The sequence below is a fragment of the Petromyzon marinus genome, chromosome 19 (genome assembly GCF_048934315.1).
Source record: "Petromyzon marinus isolate PM22_M1 ecotype Great Lakes invasive population chromosome 19, UKy_Petmar_22M1.pri1.0, whole genome shotgun sequence".
NCBI classification, from domain to species: domain Eukaryota; kingdom Metazoa; phylum Chordata; class Hyperoartia; order Petromyzontiformes; family Petromyzontidae; genus Petromyzon; species Petromyzon marinus.
Genome location: NC_133685.1, coordinates 1,550,001 through 1,565,970, shown reverse-complemented (window position 1 = coordinate 1,565,970; position 15,970 = coordinate 1,550,001). Strand labels below are relative to the sequence as shown.

The 15,970-nt window shown below is 53.8% G+C and overlaps 2 protein-coding genes across 3 annotated transcripts in view; both read left to right on the top strand.

Moving 5' to 3' along the window:
• LOC116943950 (uncharacterized) overlaps positions 1-8,730 on the top strand; it is a 31,800-nt gene extending 23,070 nt beyond the window's left edge. For both annotated transcript variants that reach the window (XM_076068039.1, XM_076068038.1), the window contains one exon: positions 336-8,730. In XM_076068039.1, coding sequence (XP_075924154.1) covers positions 856-1,962 — 1,107 coding nt within the window. In that variant the 5' untranslated portion in view covers positions 336-855 and the 3' untranslated portion in view covers positions 1,963-8,730. The remainder of the gene's footprint in view (positions 1-335) is intronic.
• A 5,703-nt stretch (positions 8,731-14,433) lies between these two features.
• The window catches only part of LOC116943951 (T-box brain protein 1-like), a 12,012-nt gene continuing 10,475 nt past the window's right edge, over positions 14,434-15,970 (top strand). Inside the window, exon 1 of the mRNA XM_032957323.2 lies at positions 14,434-15,970. This exon is cut by the window's right edge and continues 116 nt beyond it. Coding sequence (XP_032813214.2) covers positions 15,434-15,970 — 537 coding nt within the window. The 5' untranslated portion in view covers positions 14,434-15,433.

Here is a 15,970-nt window from a genome sequence, read left to right as displayed (position 1 = left end):
TTGTAGGAGTGTTATAACAATGTCTCAAACCCCCCCTACCTCGTCACACATCGTCACAAATGTCTGACCCCCCCAGGTGCGTGACGTCATTTATGGACGGCCGCTTACACACCGCACCACGTGAGCACACACACAGCCACTAACCCTCCCTCCCTGTCTCTTGTGAAAGTGTAACGATAATCAAGGGTCTGTATGTGTCTCAGTCTGTAACATCGTGGATAAAGTGAATTATCTACAGCCATAGTTTTCCTCCACTTGATATTGTCCAGGGAGTACCATAACTGTCCCTTTACTCCCCCACCCGCTTGCCTGCCCTCCTGTCCGTCTGGAGAAAGGAGGCTGGACTTGCCTCTGCGCCCACACCACACTGACGGAGCTTCCTCTCAACGCTGTCTTCCCGGGGCCACGTCCCTCGCCTGAGACATCCCACGGTGCCGTCTCTGGAGAGAATCGGCCGTCCCATCTCGGCCTGATCGGTGGACGCCTGATCGGTGGACGCCTGATCGGTGGACGCCTGATCGGTGGACGCCTGATCGGTGGACGCCTGGCTGCTCCCGCTGTCTACGCTCGGAGTTTCTTCCAAGTCACCCTCCCGGATCCCTACCTTCACCGTGACGGCACTGGGGACTTGGGCCCCTCTCGACCTCCGTTGTGTCCCCCCTCCGCCGCCAAAGCTGAGAGAAGGAAGCATTCTAACATTGCAGAAGTGAAAGGGGACCGCATGCAACAAAAACAATGATGCGTGACTGAAAGTAGCCCGGGGGTGCGCTGTCCAGGGTGGAACACCGCACGGGTGAACAAGAAAGACCCTGCACACGAATGTGGTAGCTACGCCAGTCTGCTCCGCGCTGTCTGATGGCACCGGGACACTCCATCATTAGATCATCGCGATTTTCGTTTTGCAGCTCGTGGGGCGACTTGATTGTTCTTGCGCACACTCAGCAAGATTTGGACCGATCGGTCAACGGTTCGTCGGCCTGGAACTCACCTACCTACTCATCCACCTACTCACCCACCCACTCACCCACCCACTCACCCACCCACTCACCTGCTCAGCGGTCCATCGGCCTGGAACTCACCTACCTACTCATCCACCTACTCACCCACCCACTCACCCACCCACTCACCCACCCACTCACCTGCTCAGCGGTCCATCGGCCTGGAACTCACCTACCTACTCATCCACCTACTCACCCACCCACTCACCTACCTACTCATCCACCTACTCACCCACTCATCTACTCAGCAGTCCGCCGGCCTGGAACTCACATACCTACTCATCCACCTACTCACCCACTCACCCACCCACTCACCCACCCACTCACCTGCTCAGCGGTCTATCGGCCTGGAACTCACCTACCTACTCATCCACCTACTCACCCACCCACTCACCTACCTACTCATCCACCTACTCACTCACCCACCCACTCACCCACCCACTCACCTGCTCAGCGGTCCATCGGCCTGGAACTCACCTACCTACTCATCCACCTACTCACCCACCCACTCACCTACCTACTCATCCACCTACTCACCCACTCATCTACTCAGCAGTCCGCCGGCCTGGAACTCACCTACCTACCCACCCACCCACTCACCCACCCACTCACCTGCTCAGCGGTCCATCGGCCTGGAACTCACCTACCTACTCACCTACCTACTCATCCACCTACTCACCCACCCACTCATCTACACAGCGGTCCGCCGGCCTGGAACTCATCTACCTACTCACCTCCCTACTCATCCACCTACTCACCCACCCACTCACCTGCTCAGCGGTCCATCGGCCTAGAACTCACCTCCCTACTCACCTATCTACTCATCCACCTACTCACCTACCCACTCATCTACTCAGTGGTCAATCGGTCTGGAACTCATCTACCTACTCACCCACCTACTCAGCGGTCCGTCACCCCGGAATTCACTGCCGCTGCATGTTCGAAAATCTTTACGGACATTTAACAAGTTCAGTGGAAAATGCAAGATGGAATTTCTTAGTGGAGCGTCCAATGTATGAATATTTCACACACATGATATGCTAGGTTAGAGTTGCGTGTTTGTAAATGTACTAACTAAAAACAGCACGCGCGTGCGTGTAGAGGAGAGACACAGCAGAAAGAGAGCACAGGTTGAGTTCAAAGCGAGCGCACTACTTCAACAACAACAACAACCGCCATTCGCCATTAAATGGCGGTGACGTCACGGCGCTTGTGCCAGGCTATGTGCACGGTAAGGCCACGTGAAGTGTCGAACGCCCGCTGGCAGGAGGTCACGGGACAGACCCAGCTACCATGGGTCGACTGACTGAGATGGCTGGCCGATGCACCACCTGTGCCCCCTACTGTGCCAACTTTGCTGTGCTTTATCCACCCGGCGGCGCTCCGCTCGTTGTTGTGAGCTCCGCTTGCCCTCCGTTGCTGGAAGGCGACTGCCTCCAATTGCCCAGTAGCAGCGTCCATCACGAGCCTCCTCCACAGCAGCCAATCTTGACACCGCTGGTACCGGTCATCGGCAAGTCCACTCAGCTCCACATCCTCTTGTACCACATCACTCCATCTCTTCTCTAGCCCATGCTGCGCTCTATCCGGCCGAACAAAAGCTGTTTTTGTTCGGCACTGCTTCACGTTCACAATGACAGACAATCCTTGATTGTGCGTGTGCCCATGGGCAGTGAACGGAGGAGGTGTTGGAAGAGTGCAAAGGAGGGATTCTGCAATTTCTGTGCTGTTAACTCGCCCTAGCCACGAACTAAACTACGCAAATACAACAACTGCACTCAAGAAGAGATACATTCGTGTCTTGGAACACAAATAAACACCAATTATAGAGAGAACATTTTTAAATAACTCGCATTAGCGAGTTCACGGCGCAGTGCGTAAATGGATCCTTTAGGAATGCAATCGCAATGTGTACGGCGTGGAGAGGTTGCGCAGTGGTTTGCACGCTGCGCTGTAAACCCCCGCCACCCGAGTTCGATTTCCAGACGCGGCTTACATCGGTGGCAAATGATATCTCACTGAACTGGTCCACGTGGCCATTCCCACCCCCCCCCCCCCCCACCTTCACCAACCACGTTGACCAGTGTGGTAAAGTGTGGTGAAGTGTGGTAAAGTGTGGTGAAGCGTGGTCAACACAACCACCACGTCCAATCCGGCTCGGTGAGGCAGTGGATTCACAAGGGGCGGTAAATGAGAATGAAGTCCAACATCGTGAGACTCCAGCACGCGATCGGCGCACTGGAGTGGATTGACAGGACGGTCGACATTCTGTCCGTTCATGACCTCTATCAGGGGTGCATTTTATAAACTAAAACGTTGTGTTCGCGTCGCGGCGTGATGCATCTACATCGCTTTGTCTCGATACCAAAACCCCCGCTTGCAAATTCATGCACGTTACACAAATCGCGCAGATGAGGATCGTGGTAACACAAGTGGCTCTCTGCCCCCCCCCCTGCCTTGTCCCTCGTCCCCCCCCCACCCCCCTCTCTCATCTCTGCGGGTACACGAGACCGAGTGTGAGGCAGGAGACCTGACACCATGCGACATTCGTGCCGCGGAGTTTCCAGACTTCTCTCTCCGTCTGTCTGCGCGCGCGTGCACAGAGAGGCCCTCTCGCTCGCTCGCTCGCTCGCTCCCCTGCCTTCATCTCCCCGTCATCTCATTATATTTAATTTCTGCGTTGCGCAACGCAACAGCTTGCAGTCGTCTGTCGGCGGGCGAGAGACGGAGCAAGGGTCGGGTTGAGGAGGGTGGCAACGCAGTTGGGGAAAGGATGACGGTTGGGAAGAGAACAACAAAAGTCGTCAGAGTCGTTTGCAGGATTTTGTCCCGGTGAATATTCGTCGCGTTTCTGCGGCGGCGCGTGAGGTGGCGGTTGAAGCAACGAGGGAGGCGAGGTCGGTAGGGTGGGTAGGGTAGGTAGGCCTGGCTGGCGTTAGTCGACTAAGGGCAGTCTCGGTAAAACACGCAACGTTGAGCCAACGTTGGTGGACGTTGAGCCAACGTTGGTGTAGGTTGGGCTAACGTTGGTGGACGTTGGGCCAACGTTGGTGGACGTTGGGCCAACGTCGGTGGACGTTGGGCTAACGTTGGTGGACGTTGAACCAACGTTGGTGAGCGTTAGGCCAACGGTGGACGTTGAGCCAACGTTGGTGGACGTTAGACCAACGTTGGTGGACGTTGAGCCAACGTTGGTGGACGTTGGGCCAACGTTGGTGGACGTTGAGCCAACGGTGGACGTTAAGTCTACGTTGGACGTTAGGCCAACGTTGGTGGACGTTGAGCCAACGGTGGATGTTGAGCTAGCGTTGGTGGACGTCAGGCCAACGTTGGTGGACGTTGATCCAATGGTGTATGTTGAGCCAACGTTGGACGTTGAGCCAACGTTGGTGGACGTTAGGCCAACAGTGGACGTTGAGCGAACGTTGGTGGACGTTGGGCCAACGTTGGTGGACGTTGAGCCAACGGTGGACGTTGAGCCAACGTTGGTGAACGTTTAGCTTACGTTGGTGGACGTTGATCCAATGGTGTATGTTGAGCCAACGTTGGACGTTGAGCCAACGGTGGACGTTAGGCCAACAGTGGACGTTGAGCGAACGTTGGTGGACGTTGGGCCAACGTTGGTGGACGTTGAGCCAACGGTGGACGTTGAGCCAACGTTGGTGAACGTTTAGCCTACGTTGGTGGACGTCAGGCCAATTTTGATGGACGTTGAGCCAACGGTGGATGTTAGGCCAACATTAGTAGACGTTGGGCCAACGTTGGTGGACGTTGGGCCAATGTTGGTGAACGTTGAGCCAATGGTGGACGTTGAGCCAACGTTGGTGGACGTTGAGCCTACATTGGTGGACGTTAGGCCAACGTTTGACGTTGAGCCAACGTTGGTGGACATTGGGCCAACGTTGGTGGACGTTGAGCCAACGTTCGACGTTGAGCCAACGGTAGACGTTAGGCCAACGTTGGTGGACGTTGAGCCAACGGTAGACGTTAGGCCAACGTTGGTGGACGTTGAGCCAACGTTGGTGGACGTTGAGCCTACATTGGTGGACGTTGGGCCAACGTTGGTGGACGTTGAGTCAACGGTGGACGTTGAGCCAACGTTGGTGGACGTCATGCCAACGGTGGACGTTAGGTCAACGTTGGTGGATGTTGAGCCAACGTTGGTGGACGTTGGGCCAACGTTGGTGGACGTTGAGCCAACGTTGGTGGACGTTGAGCCAACAAGTTTGCATGTGTTCTGGGGTGGAGGATTACAGCTTCAAAAGCCACATTGTTTAAGCCTTCGCTAACGTCGGGAAACGTTCGATTGTGTTTGAATTAAGTTTGTCATGACCATGTTATCTTATACAGATGTGTACATAGAATGCATCTCTGAATAGCGATATGCAGGTTAAAGTCATAATTTAAACTGGAAGGAAAAGTAAGTGGGCTTGAACAGGTCACGTCGCTTTACAAAGGAATGATCGTCGCTGGTCAGGAATTGTTCAGGAATAATTGATCAGGAATAATCGCGGAATGGCAGCCCAAGGGGATGGAACGCGTCTGAGAGAGACATCCACCGTGGAGATGGAGCGGTCATGAACCCAGCTCGCGTGAAGGAGCCGGGTGGATTGTTTCGTCGCTGGACCATGAGAGATAGGGAGATCTTCATCCAGCAGTGGATTTACCATGGTTGGTGGCAATGTTAAACATATATCTAAAATTAGATTATACATTCACACATTTACAATTATTCATACTCCTTGGTTCTTTCGCTAAAGTCACGTAGGTATAAAATAAAATAAGTCACGACGTTTCGGGCGCAACACAAGCGTCCGTCACTAGGTGGGAAACCATGGTCTGCTGCTGAGGCAGACTGTTTTAAAAGCTTTGAAATGGGTGTAGCCCAAGGGTCATAAAGAAGTGGCCGGGGCTAGTGATGTTAATGTCAGAGATTAGCATGAAACTGTAAGATAGAAGGAGAGCGGCCTCTTAGACGAGGGCACGGAAGTGGCTATGTTAATGTGCTAATCTCTCACATGAACAGCCACGTCTGATGACGGACGCTTGTGTTGCGCCCGAAACGTCGTGATTTATTTTATACCTACGTGACTTTACCGAAAGAGTATGGATTCCTGCAGTCATGAAAGCCTCAAATCAAGATTGCAATTATTCATTTGCAACTTTACATGAATCAAGAATCTCAGTAAAGGTTCTGACATGCACTTTCCACCCCTCCATGTGGACACCTCTGTCTGGTTCGATCCGCGGGCGCGGCACCGCACTACCGCTGCGCGCGAGCGCGGCACGGCGGTGCGAAGGACAGAGTGGTAAACTCCGACTGATCCGTCGCAATATTTGCCGAGCCATGCGTTTGACAGCTAAAGTGGCCCTGGTGGCGGCTTCTCCGTGGCGATCTCCTACCAGCCCCCCGCCACCACCACCCCCTGAGCTGTATGCGTCTGCCCCCCTTCCTCCCGCCCCACTCCTCCTCCTTCCCTCCCCCAACATCCCCCCGGCCCTCCAGACCGCCCACCACCGCCACCATCCCCTCCCCACGCACCCCCCGCGCCCCGTGCCTGTGTGCGGCTGGGCCTGCGGTGATGCGACACGTCAGTGCCGCTCACAGTCTGAACTCGGCGAGCGCAAACTAACGAACCCGCCCGCCCGCCCGCCCGCTCGCCCGCCCGCCCGATCAGCGGCGCTCTCTTTTCGCCGTTGTGAGCTGCGCTCGTCAAGAGGGGTTCTGTGAGCCGCGCGCAGATCGAGACGGGGAACTGAGCTCAAGGCGGCGCTCCCCTCTCGTCGTCTCGCACGGCGGAGGCTAAGAGCGCGGCTTGAGCTCTGTTAGCGGGGCTTTGCTTCAGCCGTCTTTGCACAGCGCGCTAACCACTGCGCCACCACTCCCCGCAGTATATTATTTTAAATTTTGACTTAAAACTTTCGTGACTGCACGGATTCATGTTCTTGGTTCTTTCGGTAAAGTCACGTAAATAGAAAATAAAAATGAAATAAATTGAAAATAATAAAAGCAAAAAAAAAGCACGACGTTTCGATCGCAACACAAGCGGTCTTCATTCGGCGGAGATGAAGATCGCTTGTGATGAAGACCGCTCGTTTTGCACTCAAAACGTCGTGGGTTTTTTGCTTTCATTATTTTAAATTTATTTTTATTTTCTACCTACGTGAAAGAAAGAACCAAGAATATGATTATTATTATTATTTGTTCCGCTTCTTTCGAGGAAGGATCTCACTGAGTCTCAAGACCTTTTTTTTTTCTTAATGAAAGAGATTTCTTCGGCTGAGCGTTCGCCGTGGCGGGAGATGCTGTCGCTGCTGTTTGCAATCCCAAATGTATAGTTTGCAGGTGATCTATTTTTCTGCATTGGGATGACTTGATCGATACCAGTTTGTTTGTTATTCTGCCACGAGAGGAACCCTGTGAAGGACATACAAACTCCACATATAAAGGGCGCCCGAGTCGGGAATCAAACTCGGGAGGTTACTTATTTCCGCCCCAAGTGGTCCCGCGGTGCCGTCCAATCTTTCACATATCTAAAGGAGCCTTTACTCATTTAAATTCCTACTTGCATTCTCCACAGCGACGCTCGGATTATTGTGTTCAACGCTATTGTTGTGTTAAAGGCGACCCAAGCACGTCGCTCACCGATAGGCTCTCGAGTTGTACCGCGCGTTGCTCGGCATGATGTCCGACGTTCCAGATCCGGCACACCTCCGATTGGCTTCGTACGGTGCACAAGAAGTTCAATGTACACCACTTCCGGTATACTTCTCACTCGCGTGGATTTTTCCCCTCCACATGTTAGAATCAACATCACGCGTTTAGAGTTTTTGGCTACTACACATTTCCACGTGCTAAGCCACTTCGTTGAGCTATCATTTGTGGCCAGGTCGCTTCTGAAAAAGACTCGCATAGCTCAGTGGGCCTTACCTTGTAAAATAAAAAAAATATATTTTCCGTTTATTTTTATTGTTTTAGTGATGTGCTTACCTTTCCTAGATTTTACACTCATTTTATTTTTCTGTATTTGTTGTAACTCTCTGACCCGCCCCGACTGAACATCTGTCAAAAAAGCTTCATAGCTAATCGGATTTCTTCGGGATAAATAACTATTCTCACTGATCCTGGCGACTACCACCCAGCACCAGGGCTTGCCAGGTGTTGTAGGTGCGGGGCTACGCATTGGCCAGCAGATGGCAGTGATGAGTATTATCTCAAAGGCATCTCGCTTGTCGATGGATGGATCACGGCTCGAGATGAAACCGGCTCGCGTGCAGGGCACTGCGTGGATTGTTACAGCGCAGGATCGCGAGAGGCGGGAGGCGGCCCGGGAGAGAGGCCTTCATCCAGCAGCGGATTTATTGCAAGGATGAGATGACGATGATCGGAGCAAGGATGTGTGTATGTTGATCTTCTTTCGCACCGTACGTGGCCAACCTTGCTAATCGGAGGTGCGGGGGCAGGACAACAAACTACACGCAACAAAACACCCTTAACACAACATTTATAAAATATATATGTTTATTAGAAATGAGATGTGTCTACGTGTGCGATTTGTCTTTGTTCCATCGATAGGTGAGTGTCGTACACGCCTCTCGGCAACCTTCGCATGTGCTGAAAGGTTTTTTGAGCACGTGTCGGTGAATACGTGTCAAGGAAACTCAAGTTGAATGGAACTCTCTCCTCGAGTACACAGGTTGGAAGAGCTCCAATAAAGTCTCTGTCACTGTCCGTCTTGTGCAGCTTTATTAATCTACTGCTGGATGAAGGCCTCCCTGCTATCAATGTTCTTGAAGAGCCAACACGCACTATTGATAATGATGATGACACTATTTTATTAAGATTATTCAATACAAAGAATATCAACACAAAGTGTTTCTGATGACAGTTACGTCACTAATCAAAATTAATGTGAACGAGAATAATATTCAAGTGTTATTCCTGAGCCCACATGGATTTGATGATGATAGCGTCACTTCAACGACACCGAACCACTACCACGAGGCTTTAATGATCGTGAGGATGACTCAAACTTGGTCTTGTTGAGAAACAGCGAAGGCCAAATTCTAACTTCAGAGCGACCAGGGCCACAGAGACACCGACGGGCGCGCGCTGTTCGGCAGCAGCAGCAGAAGCAGTCCCGGATGTGGGGGTTGCACTCTTGATGCTGCTGCATTACCATTGGTGCACTAGTGCACTCCAATTAACACAACAAAAAACACGCGCGTGAATAACACCGTGGCCTTAAAGTAACACAAATTTAAATAGACGACGTCACGGACAATAACCTTTGTGTGTGTGTGTGTGCGGGCGCTAAGATGAAGGGGCATGGTCCTGAACGTCGCTTATTCGCACTGCGGGGTTAACGGATGCGTTGGGATGTTGAAGTTTGCGAAGCGCTAGAAAGAGACGGCACGAGAGGAGGCGGCAGGGGTTGGCATCGTCAATCGCACCTCCGATTAGCGCGGTTAGCTGCGTGCGGTGCGAAAGAAGTTCAACAATGAAGTGGGGGTGGGGAGGTGGGTTGCGTAAAGAATACAAAGGCACGCGGGGTGGGGTGCAGGGGAGAGAGAGAGGGGGGGGGTATGAGCCAAGCGCGCGGCTCCCCCCCCCCAAACCCCCCCCCCCCCCATATCTTGACGGACCTCAGATTTCATTAGAGTCGATTGCGCCCTTGTATTTTTGGCATCGCCTTGGCTCGGGGCGGTGCGCGCGAGTCGCGGCGCGGCCGTCGAGGAGCTTCGGAGAGGCGAAAGGTGCGAGCGCGGAGGGGAGCTGCGGCGATCGAAACTCGGGGGGCCTCCGTGGGCTGCTGCGCGCAATTACGCGGCGGCGAGGAGTAATCGCGCCCGACAGCGGAGGGTTTTTTGTTGTTGTTGTTGGAGCGGCGCAGCAACGCAAGAGGAGCGCGCGATCTCGCGCGGCACCCGGAGAGGCGCGCGCGGCGCCCTTGTGGTGTGGGGGGGGGGGGTTAAACCCAGAACCCCCCACTGTGTAGGAACAGGGTTAGATCAGATGTCTCGTGACCCCCATTTCATTCTCGTAAACTTTATCGGAATATGTGTTTGTGCTGGTGGAATCCGATTATTTATAATGATCTTAAAAAACGCACAAGTTTGTTGGAAGTAAGCTTTATTTAAAACAGAAATGAATATGCAAAAACTTGGTTAAGGGCTCAAATAAGTGGGGGGTCACAAGACATCTGGACCACCACCCTGTTGAGATGCCGCCAACCCTACAGCTCCTTACCCACAGCCGTCAGCCCTAATGCCGCCAATCCTACAGCCGCCAAATCCTACAGCCACTAACCCCACGGCCGCCAACCCTACAGCCGCCAAACCTACAGCCACTAACCCCACAGCCGCCAATCCTACAGCCACTAACCCCACAGCCGCCAATCCTACAGCCACTAACCCCACAGCCGCCAACCCTACAGCCGCAAACCCTACAGCCGCCAATCCTACAGCCACCAATCCTACAGCCACTAACCCCACAGCCGCCAACCCTACAGCCGCCAACCCTACAGCCGCCAATCCTACAGCCACCAAATCCTACAGCCACTAACCCCACAGCCGCCAATCCTATAGCCACTAACCCCACAGCCGCCAATCCTATAGCCACTAACCCCACAGCCGCCAATCCTATAGCCACTAACTCTACAGGCGCTAACACTACAGCCGATAATTCGACAAAGCCACACTGCACTCGTCGTTGAGAACAAACAAAGACGCGTGGTGGGAGGAATATTTCGTGGCTTGGAAATGCGAGATGTTTGTCTCGCTCGCCTGGTACAGCAGGAGGTTGTGGGTTCGATCCCAGACCTGGCGATGCCTGCTTCTCGTGTAGCTTATGTTCGCGTGTTCTTCCTCTGCCCGTGGTGGTCGCGTGGATTTTTTTTCTCGGGGTTGTTCCGGTTTAGCCTTCCACGTAAAAAAAACAAAGCTTGAGTTTAGATGATTTGGCTGCTGCTGCTATAAATTGCCACGTGTGATGGTGATATCAGCGATCGTGTGTCGCCAGGTCGCCTGCGAAAAAGGGCTGATAGCTCAGCGGGATTTCTCTGGTAAGTAAATGAAGGTTTCCCTCGCTGTTTGTGGTAGAAGCGTTCCAAAAAAGTCGCACAAAGCGAAATCGCCGAGCGGGAACCACTCAGTCACAGAGTAGCGCGCCACAGTACGCGGAAAACGTTGTTCCACGTCCGACTGCATACTCGCACATGAGTGAATTCAAACCGCACACAGCGAATTTTGGCCAGACACGCACAGTGCGAAACAGCACAAACGGAACCCGCGTAGAGCGAGGGAAACCTGCGAATGCGCTTGGCACGTGACACGATAACAGTGTGGCCTTTAAATGCGTGCATGTTGGACGTCTTCCGCACCGTACGGAGCCAACCGTGCTAAACGGAGGTACGGGGGAAGGCCAGCAAACTAAACTGAATTGCGCCAGCGACATTTCGTGATTAACTTTTAATACAAATTCGCTTCTTTAGTAAGTAACGCCGTTTGGTTATTCAGGAGTTTATTTGATATGCAATCGCTATTATTAGGTTCACTATTCATATTCACACAACCGGTCGATTCACGTTTTAAATGTTAATTCTCATCAGGCCCCGTGATGTGCAGTCTCTGACTCGTATTATCCTCTCTGGCCTCTCTGTGCGCTAAGAAGAAGGCCCATTGCCCGATACGTCGCCTGTTCGTATCTTGTCCTCTGTATGGCCACGGTGTTATTGACGAACGCGGTAGCACGCGGTAGTAGCCACGTTTTCGAGGTGGTGGCGACGACGAGGATGATGGTGGTGGTGATGGTTGTGGTGGTGGTGATGGTTGTGGTGGTGGTGCTGATGGCTTTGCAAGCCGAGTTTGATTCGCGGCCGCTGCTAACAAATCGCCTCCTTTGTTATTTCCTCCGATGCGGCCGGCGGCTGCCTCTGAAGTGGTTGGCAATGATTTGCCTCGCGGGTGACGTTAGAGATCCCGTGACGTCTTGCGCAAGAGTAGGCTATTGTGTGCCCGCGTCATTGCCCAAATGTGTTTATTTGTTTCTTTGAACTTTTGAGAAATTACCCGCGAATTACTCAATTGGGGATTGAGTAGTTGGCGCAACACTCCCGGAAGAAAAAAAGTCATGAATTTCTCAAAATAGATCATGGTAATGTTGCCGCTGATTGTGATGCTGACGGTGCCGCTGCCGTTGATTTATTTAGGAGCTCCGCAGGAACTCTGCAATACACAGAGCGCCTCTCCCACCGCCTTCGTCTGGTAGACATGGAAATAGTCGGGGAAGGAAGGGCGCGCAGAGAGGGGATGGAGCGCGGTCGAAGTCCCCGGTCGGAGTGCGCGACCCGCAATTAACACTCGGTAAGACAATGACGAGCACGTGGGTGACGATGGGGAAGAGGGAACGGGCCACGCCAGTGCGCACCTTAACTCCAACCACACACCACCACCAACCACCACCAACAACCACCAACCACCACCACCAATCACCACCCACCACCAACAACAACCACCCACCAATCACCACTAACCACCACCAATCACCAGCCCCTCTGCCATCATCACCACCAGGATCCCTGTGTAAACTGTTGGGGCAAGTGATGTTCGCGAGCACCTCGGAAGGCCGCTGCAGAAGCAGTTCAAATATTCGCCACTGTTATTAGTCGTGAGCGTGAATGGAACCTGGTGTCGGCGGGTTCGTAGCGCAGGGCGCTCACCACTACGCCACCGCTCCCCACCACGACCATCATCACCACCACCACCACTAACAGAAGTAGCATAATCACCAGCTCCTCTAGCTTCACCACCACCTTTTCCACGACCACCACCACCCACCCTTCTCCCCCCACTTATTCTCTCATTAATCGGGCCCTGCGGGGGTTAAGTGCCGCTTTATGGACGTTCGTCCATTTGCATGTGGGTGTGTTTGTGCGTCTTTGTGTACGTAGGTGGGTGGGGGGGCGTAGTGGTTGGCACCATGAAATTAGAACCCCTCAACCTAGGTTTTATTTCCGGCCACGGCCAACTTTAGGAACCCGCCCCATTTGTCTGCCCACCCTTTATGTCGACTCAGCCTTAAAATAAATAGCTGGTTCGATGTGTTACCAAACAAAAACACACCCCCATCCAATACTGGGGAGACAAAGACGGCCGAGCGCGTGCTGTGTTTCCCCTCCCCCACCCACGCGTGCCATGCCGCCCTTCGATACAATAGGTGAGATCGATACAATAGGTGAGATCGCGGCGAACAGCATTTCCCTTCATGCTGGGGGTGGGGGTGTCTTTGTCTCTGCTTAGTCACCACGCATTCAAATGTCCCCTACGCTTCCCTCCCCGCTGCTGCTGCTGCTGCTCTCCGATCGTCGCGATAAGGGCGAGCGTTTGATCGTCTCAAGGAGGGCCGAGAATCTCTAAGGTTGCCGCCAGCCCGGGGAGAGTTTGTGATCGACAAAATAAATGATCGGGCGCCACCATCGCGTTTCCCTTGCCGTCTTTGTCTCTCCCGTTGGCGACGGCGCGGTTCTGGAACCACCCATCGACTCGCCACAGCACACTCCGCACGGCGAGTCCGAGCAGTCGAAGTGAAAATAAAATCGCAAAGTCCCGACTGGACAAACGTTCGTTGAAATGTTTTGCAGCCAAATGCGCGGCCCTGCAACTGCTTGTTCACCGCCGCTGCTGGCGGAAGGGCCTCCACTCACAGGAGGGAGTTATTGAGCACCCGTCTAGATGTTATTTTGGCCTACTCTTCCACGTTGGCCAGCCGTTTTGGAAACTGGGGGAGTTACCGTACACTTTACCCCACCGCAGACCACCTGTCGATCGACTGACTACGGCGTACCCGTTCAAACGGAATGATTAGTAATTACAACTCAAATTTGAATGCTCGTCAATCCACTGCTGGATGAAGGCCTCACCCAAGTCGCCAGGTTTGTTCGATCCACGCTGGTCGATGCGAGCCACGGGACCAGTTGAACATATACCTCGCTCCCCACTCATGTTAGTAGCCATTGCCCAGAATCAAACTCAGGTCATAGCTCAGTGCGCGAGGCACTGCACGGTCGCAAGCAAATCAGTCACGAGGTACAGTTTTCACCTCGAGTGCACCTAGCCTGGCACGAGCATTGGTGGTGGCGCCACCGCAACTTAGTGGGAGATCGGCGGCTGCTGTTGTTGTTGATGCCGCCAATAACAACAGCTCATCACCACACAACCGCGCTGCTTTCACTCGTCATCTGTGGACATGAAAGAGCTTTATAGCTCCTCGGATTCCCACCGCGAACGCCAAAACCTCGCCGCAGAATCGCCCTCGCGCACCACGAACCCCCTTCAGCTGCAGGACCGCGCGGTGTCTTTAAATACAACCTCACCTGTGAAAACCAACACTCAGGAGTCTTCCTGGGTTCTCACCTGGCTATAAATAAAGACGCAAGCCTCGAAACTCCGCGAGGTCAGATTCTCTGCGCGCGGGCGGGCGACGGCACCGCGCTACGCACAAAGCCTCGCGTCCTGGCGGGGGTTAATTCGCCCGTCTGGAATCAACCCGCTTATGACGAGCCCATCGCTCATCGGGGTTCTGCGTTTTGTCGCCTAGATATTAATTCTAGATTTGAAGCTTTCGCGACTGCAAGGATTCATACTCTTGGGTTTTTTCGGTAAAGTCACGTAGGTAAAAAATAAATTACATGTAATTTAGTTGTTTTCATTTATTTTATTTTATTTCTTTTTTACCTACGTGACTTTACCGAAAAAACTAAAGAGTACGCATAGATATTGTCGGCGCAGGCCCGCGCGCTACTCTTCTCGCGCGCGAGATCTACCAGCGATCAAACGGAGTTCGAGTTAAAGTTGAGCGTTTTACACAGACCGAAATTAAGACGATGTGAATAAATAATCTTAAAGTCGGACGTGGTTGCGCTATCCGTCTAAGGGTGACCACCAACGAGAAGAATTTACATCGCGGGATGTGCGGCCGTGTCTTCTTTGTGTATTGTGTTATTTTTATCGTGCTCAGAAATCCACATGCGTCTCAAATCATTAGCACCCACTAATTAGCGAACAGGGGAGCCAATCAGCGGCGGAGTAGTGGGGTGGACAGTCATAAAGGCTGGGAACGGGGGCGTAATGAAGTCACACGTGCAACTCGAACGGTGCCGAGTTGTTTCGTTGTAGGTGCGTGCGCCGGATGTACACCGGGCCTACCCAGATCAGCAAACGCACACAGCGGCTCCTCCACATGCCTACTAACCACGTGTGACTCAAACGGGCGTGCGTGCATGTCTGCCTAGACTACACGCCCGCAAGCCCCCGCGCGCGAGAACGAGCGAGCACACGAGTCGAGGCGGGTCCGCTCGACTCTCACGCTCCGCTCTCTCTGATTCCCGTCGACAACAAAAGCAAATCTCGGCGGCGCTCTGGCCGTGGTGGTGACGATGATGGAGGGATTCGCCCCCGCGTGGTTTCCCGGCGGCATGGGCGGGCACCAGGTGTCCGCGGGCTGCCACCAACCGCGCGACGCAGCCAATCACGCGCCGGGCGGCGCCTTCGAGGCGCAGTGCGCGACCAATGACGCGGCGGAGGCGTCGCGACTCCTCGACGAGGCCCCGCCACGCTCCCAGGACTCTCACGGGGGGTCCGCGCGGCGCAGCCACAGCGCATCATCCGAGCGCTCCTCCTGCGACTCCACGCGCTTCTCCGCCTTCGCCTCCTCCTCGGAGCCCAGCACGGCCGCGCGGATGGCGTCCGGGGCAATGTTTCCTTACCTGAGCACCCACCCCGCCTTCGCAATGTCCGGCGGCGGCTACAGCTCGCACCCGTCCTACCTGTCCGGAGCCGCGTCCTTCAACTCGGGCATGCCCGCCTCGGCGCGGAGTTACGCGTACCCGCACCAGATGGGCCACGGCTACCATCACCACCACCATCACCACCACCATCACCAGGGAGGAGGGCCCTTCCACCCGTCCGGCTCG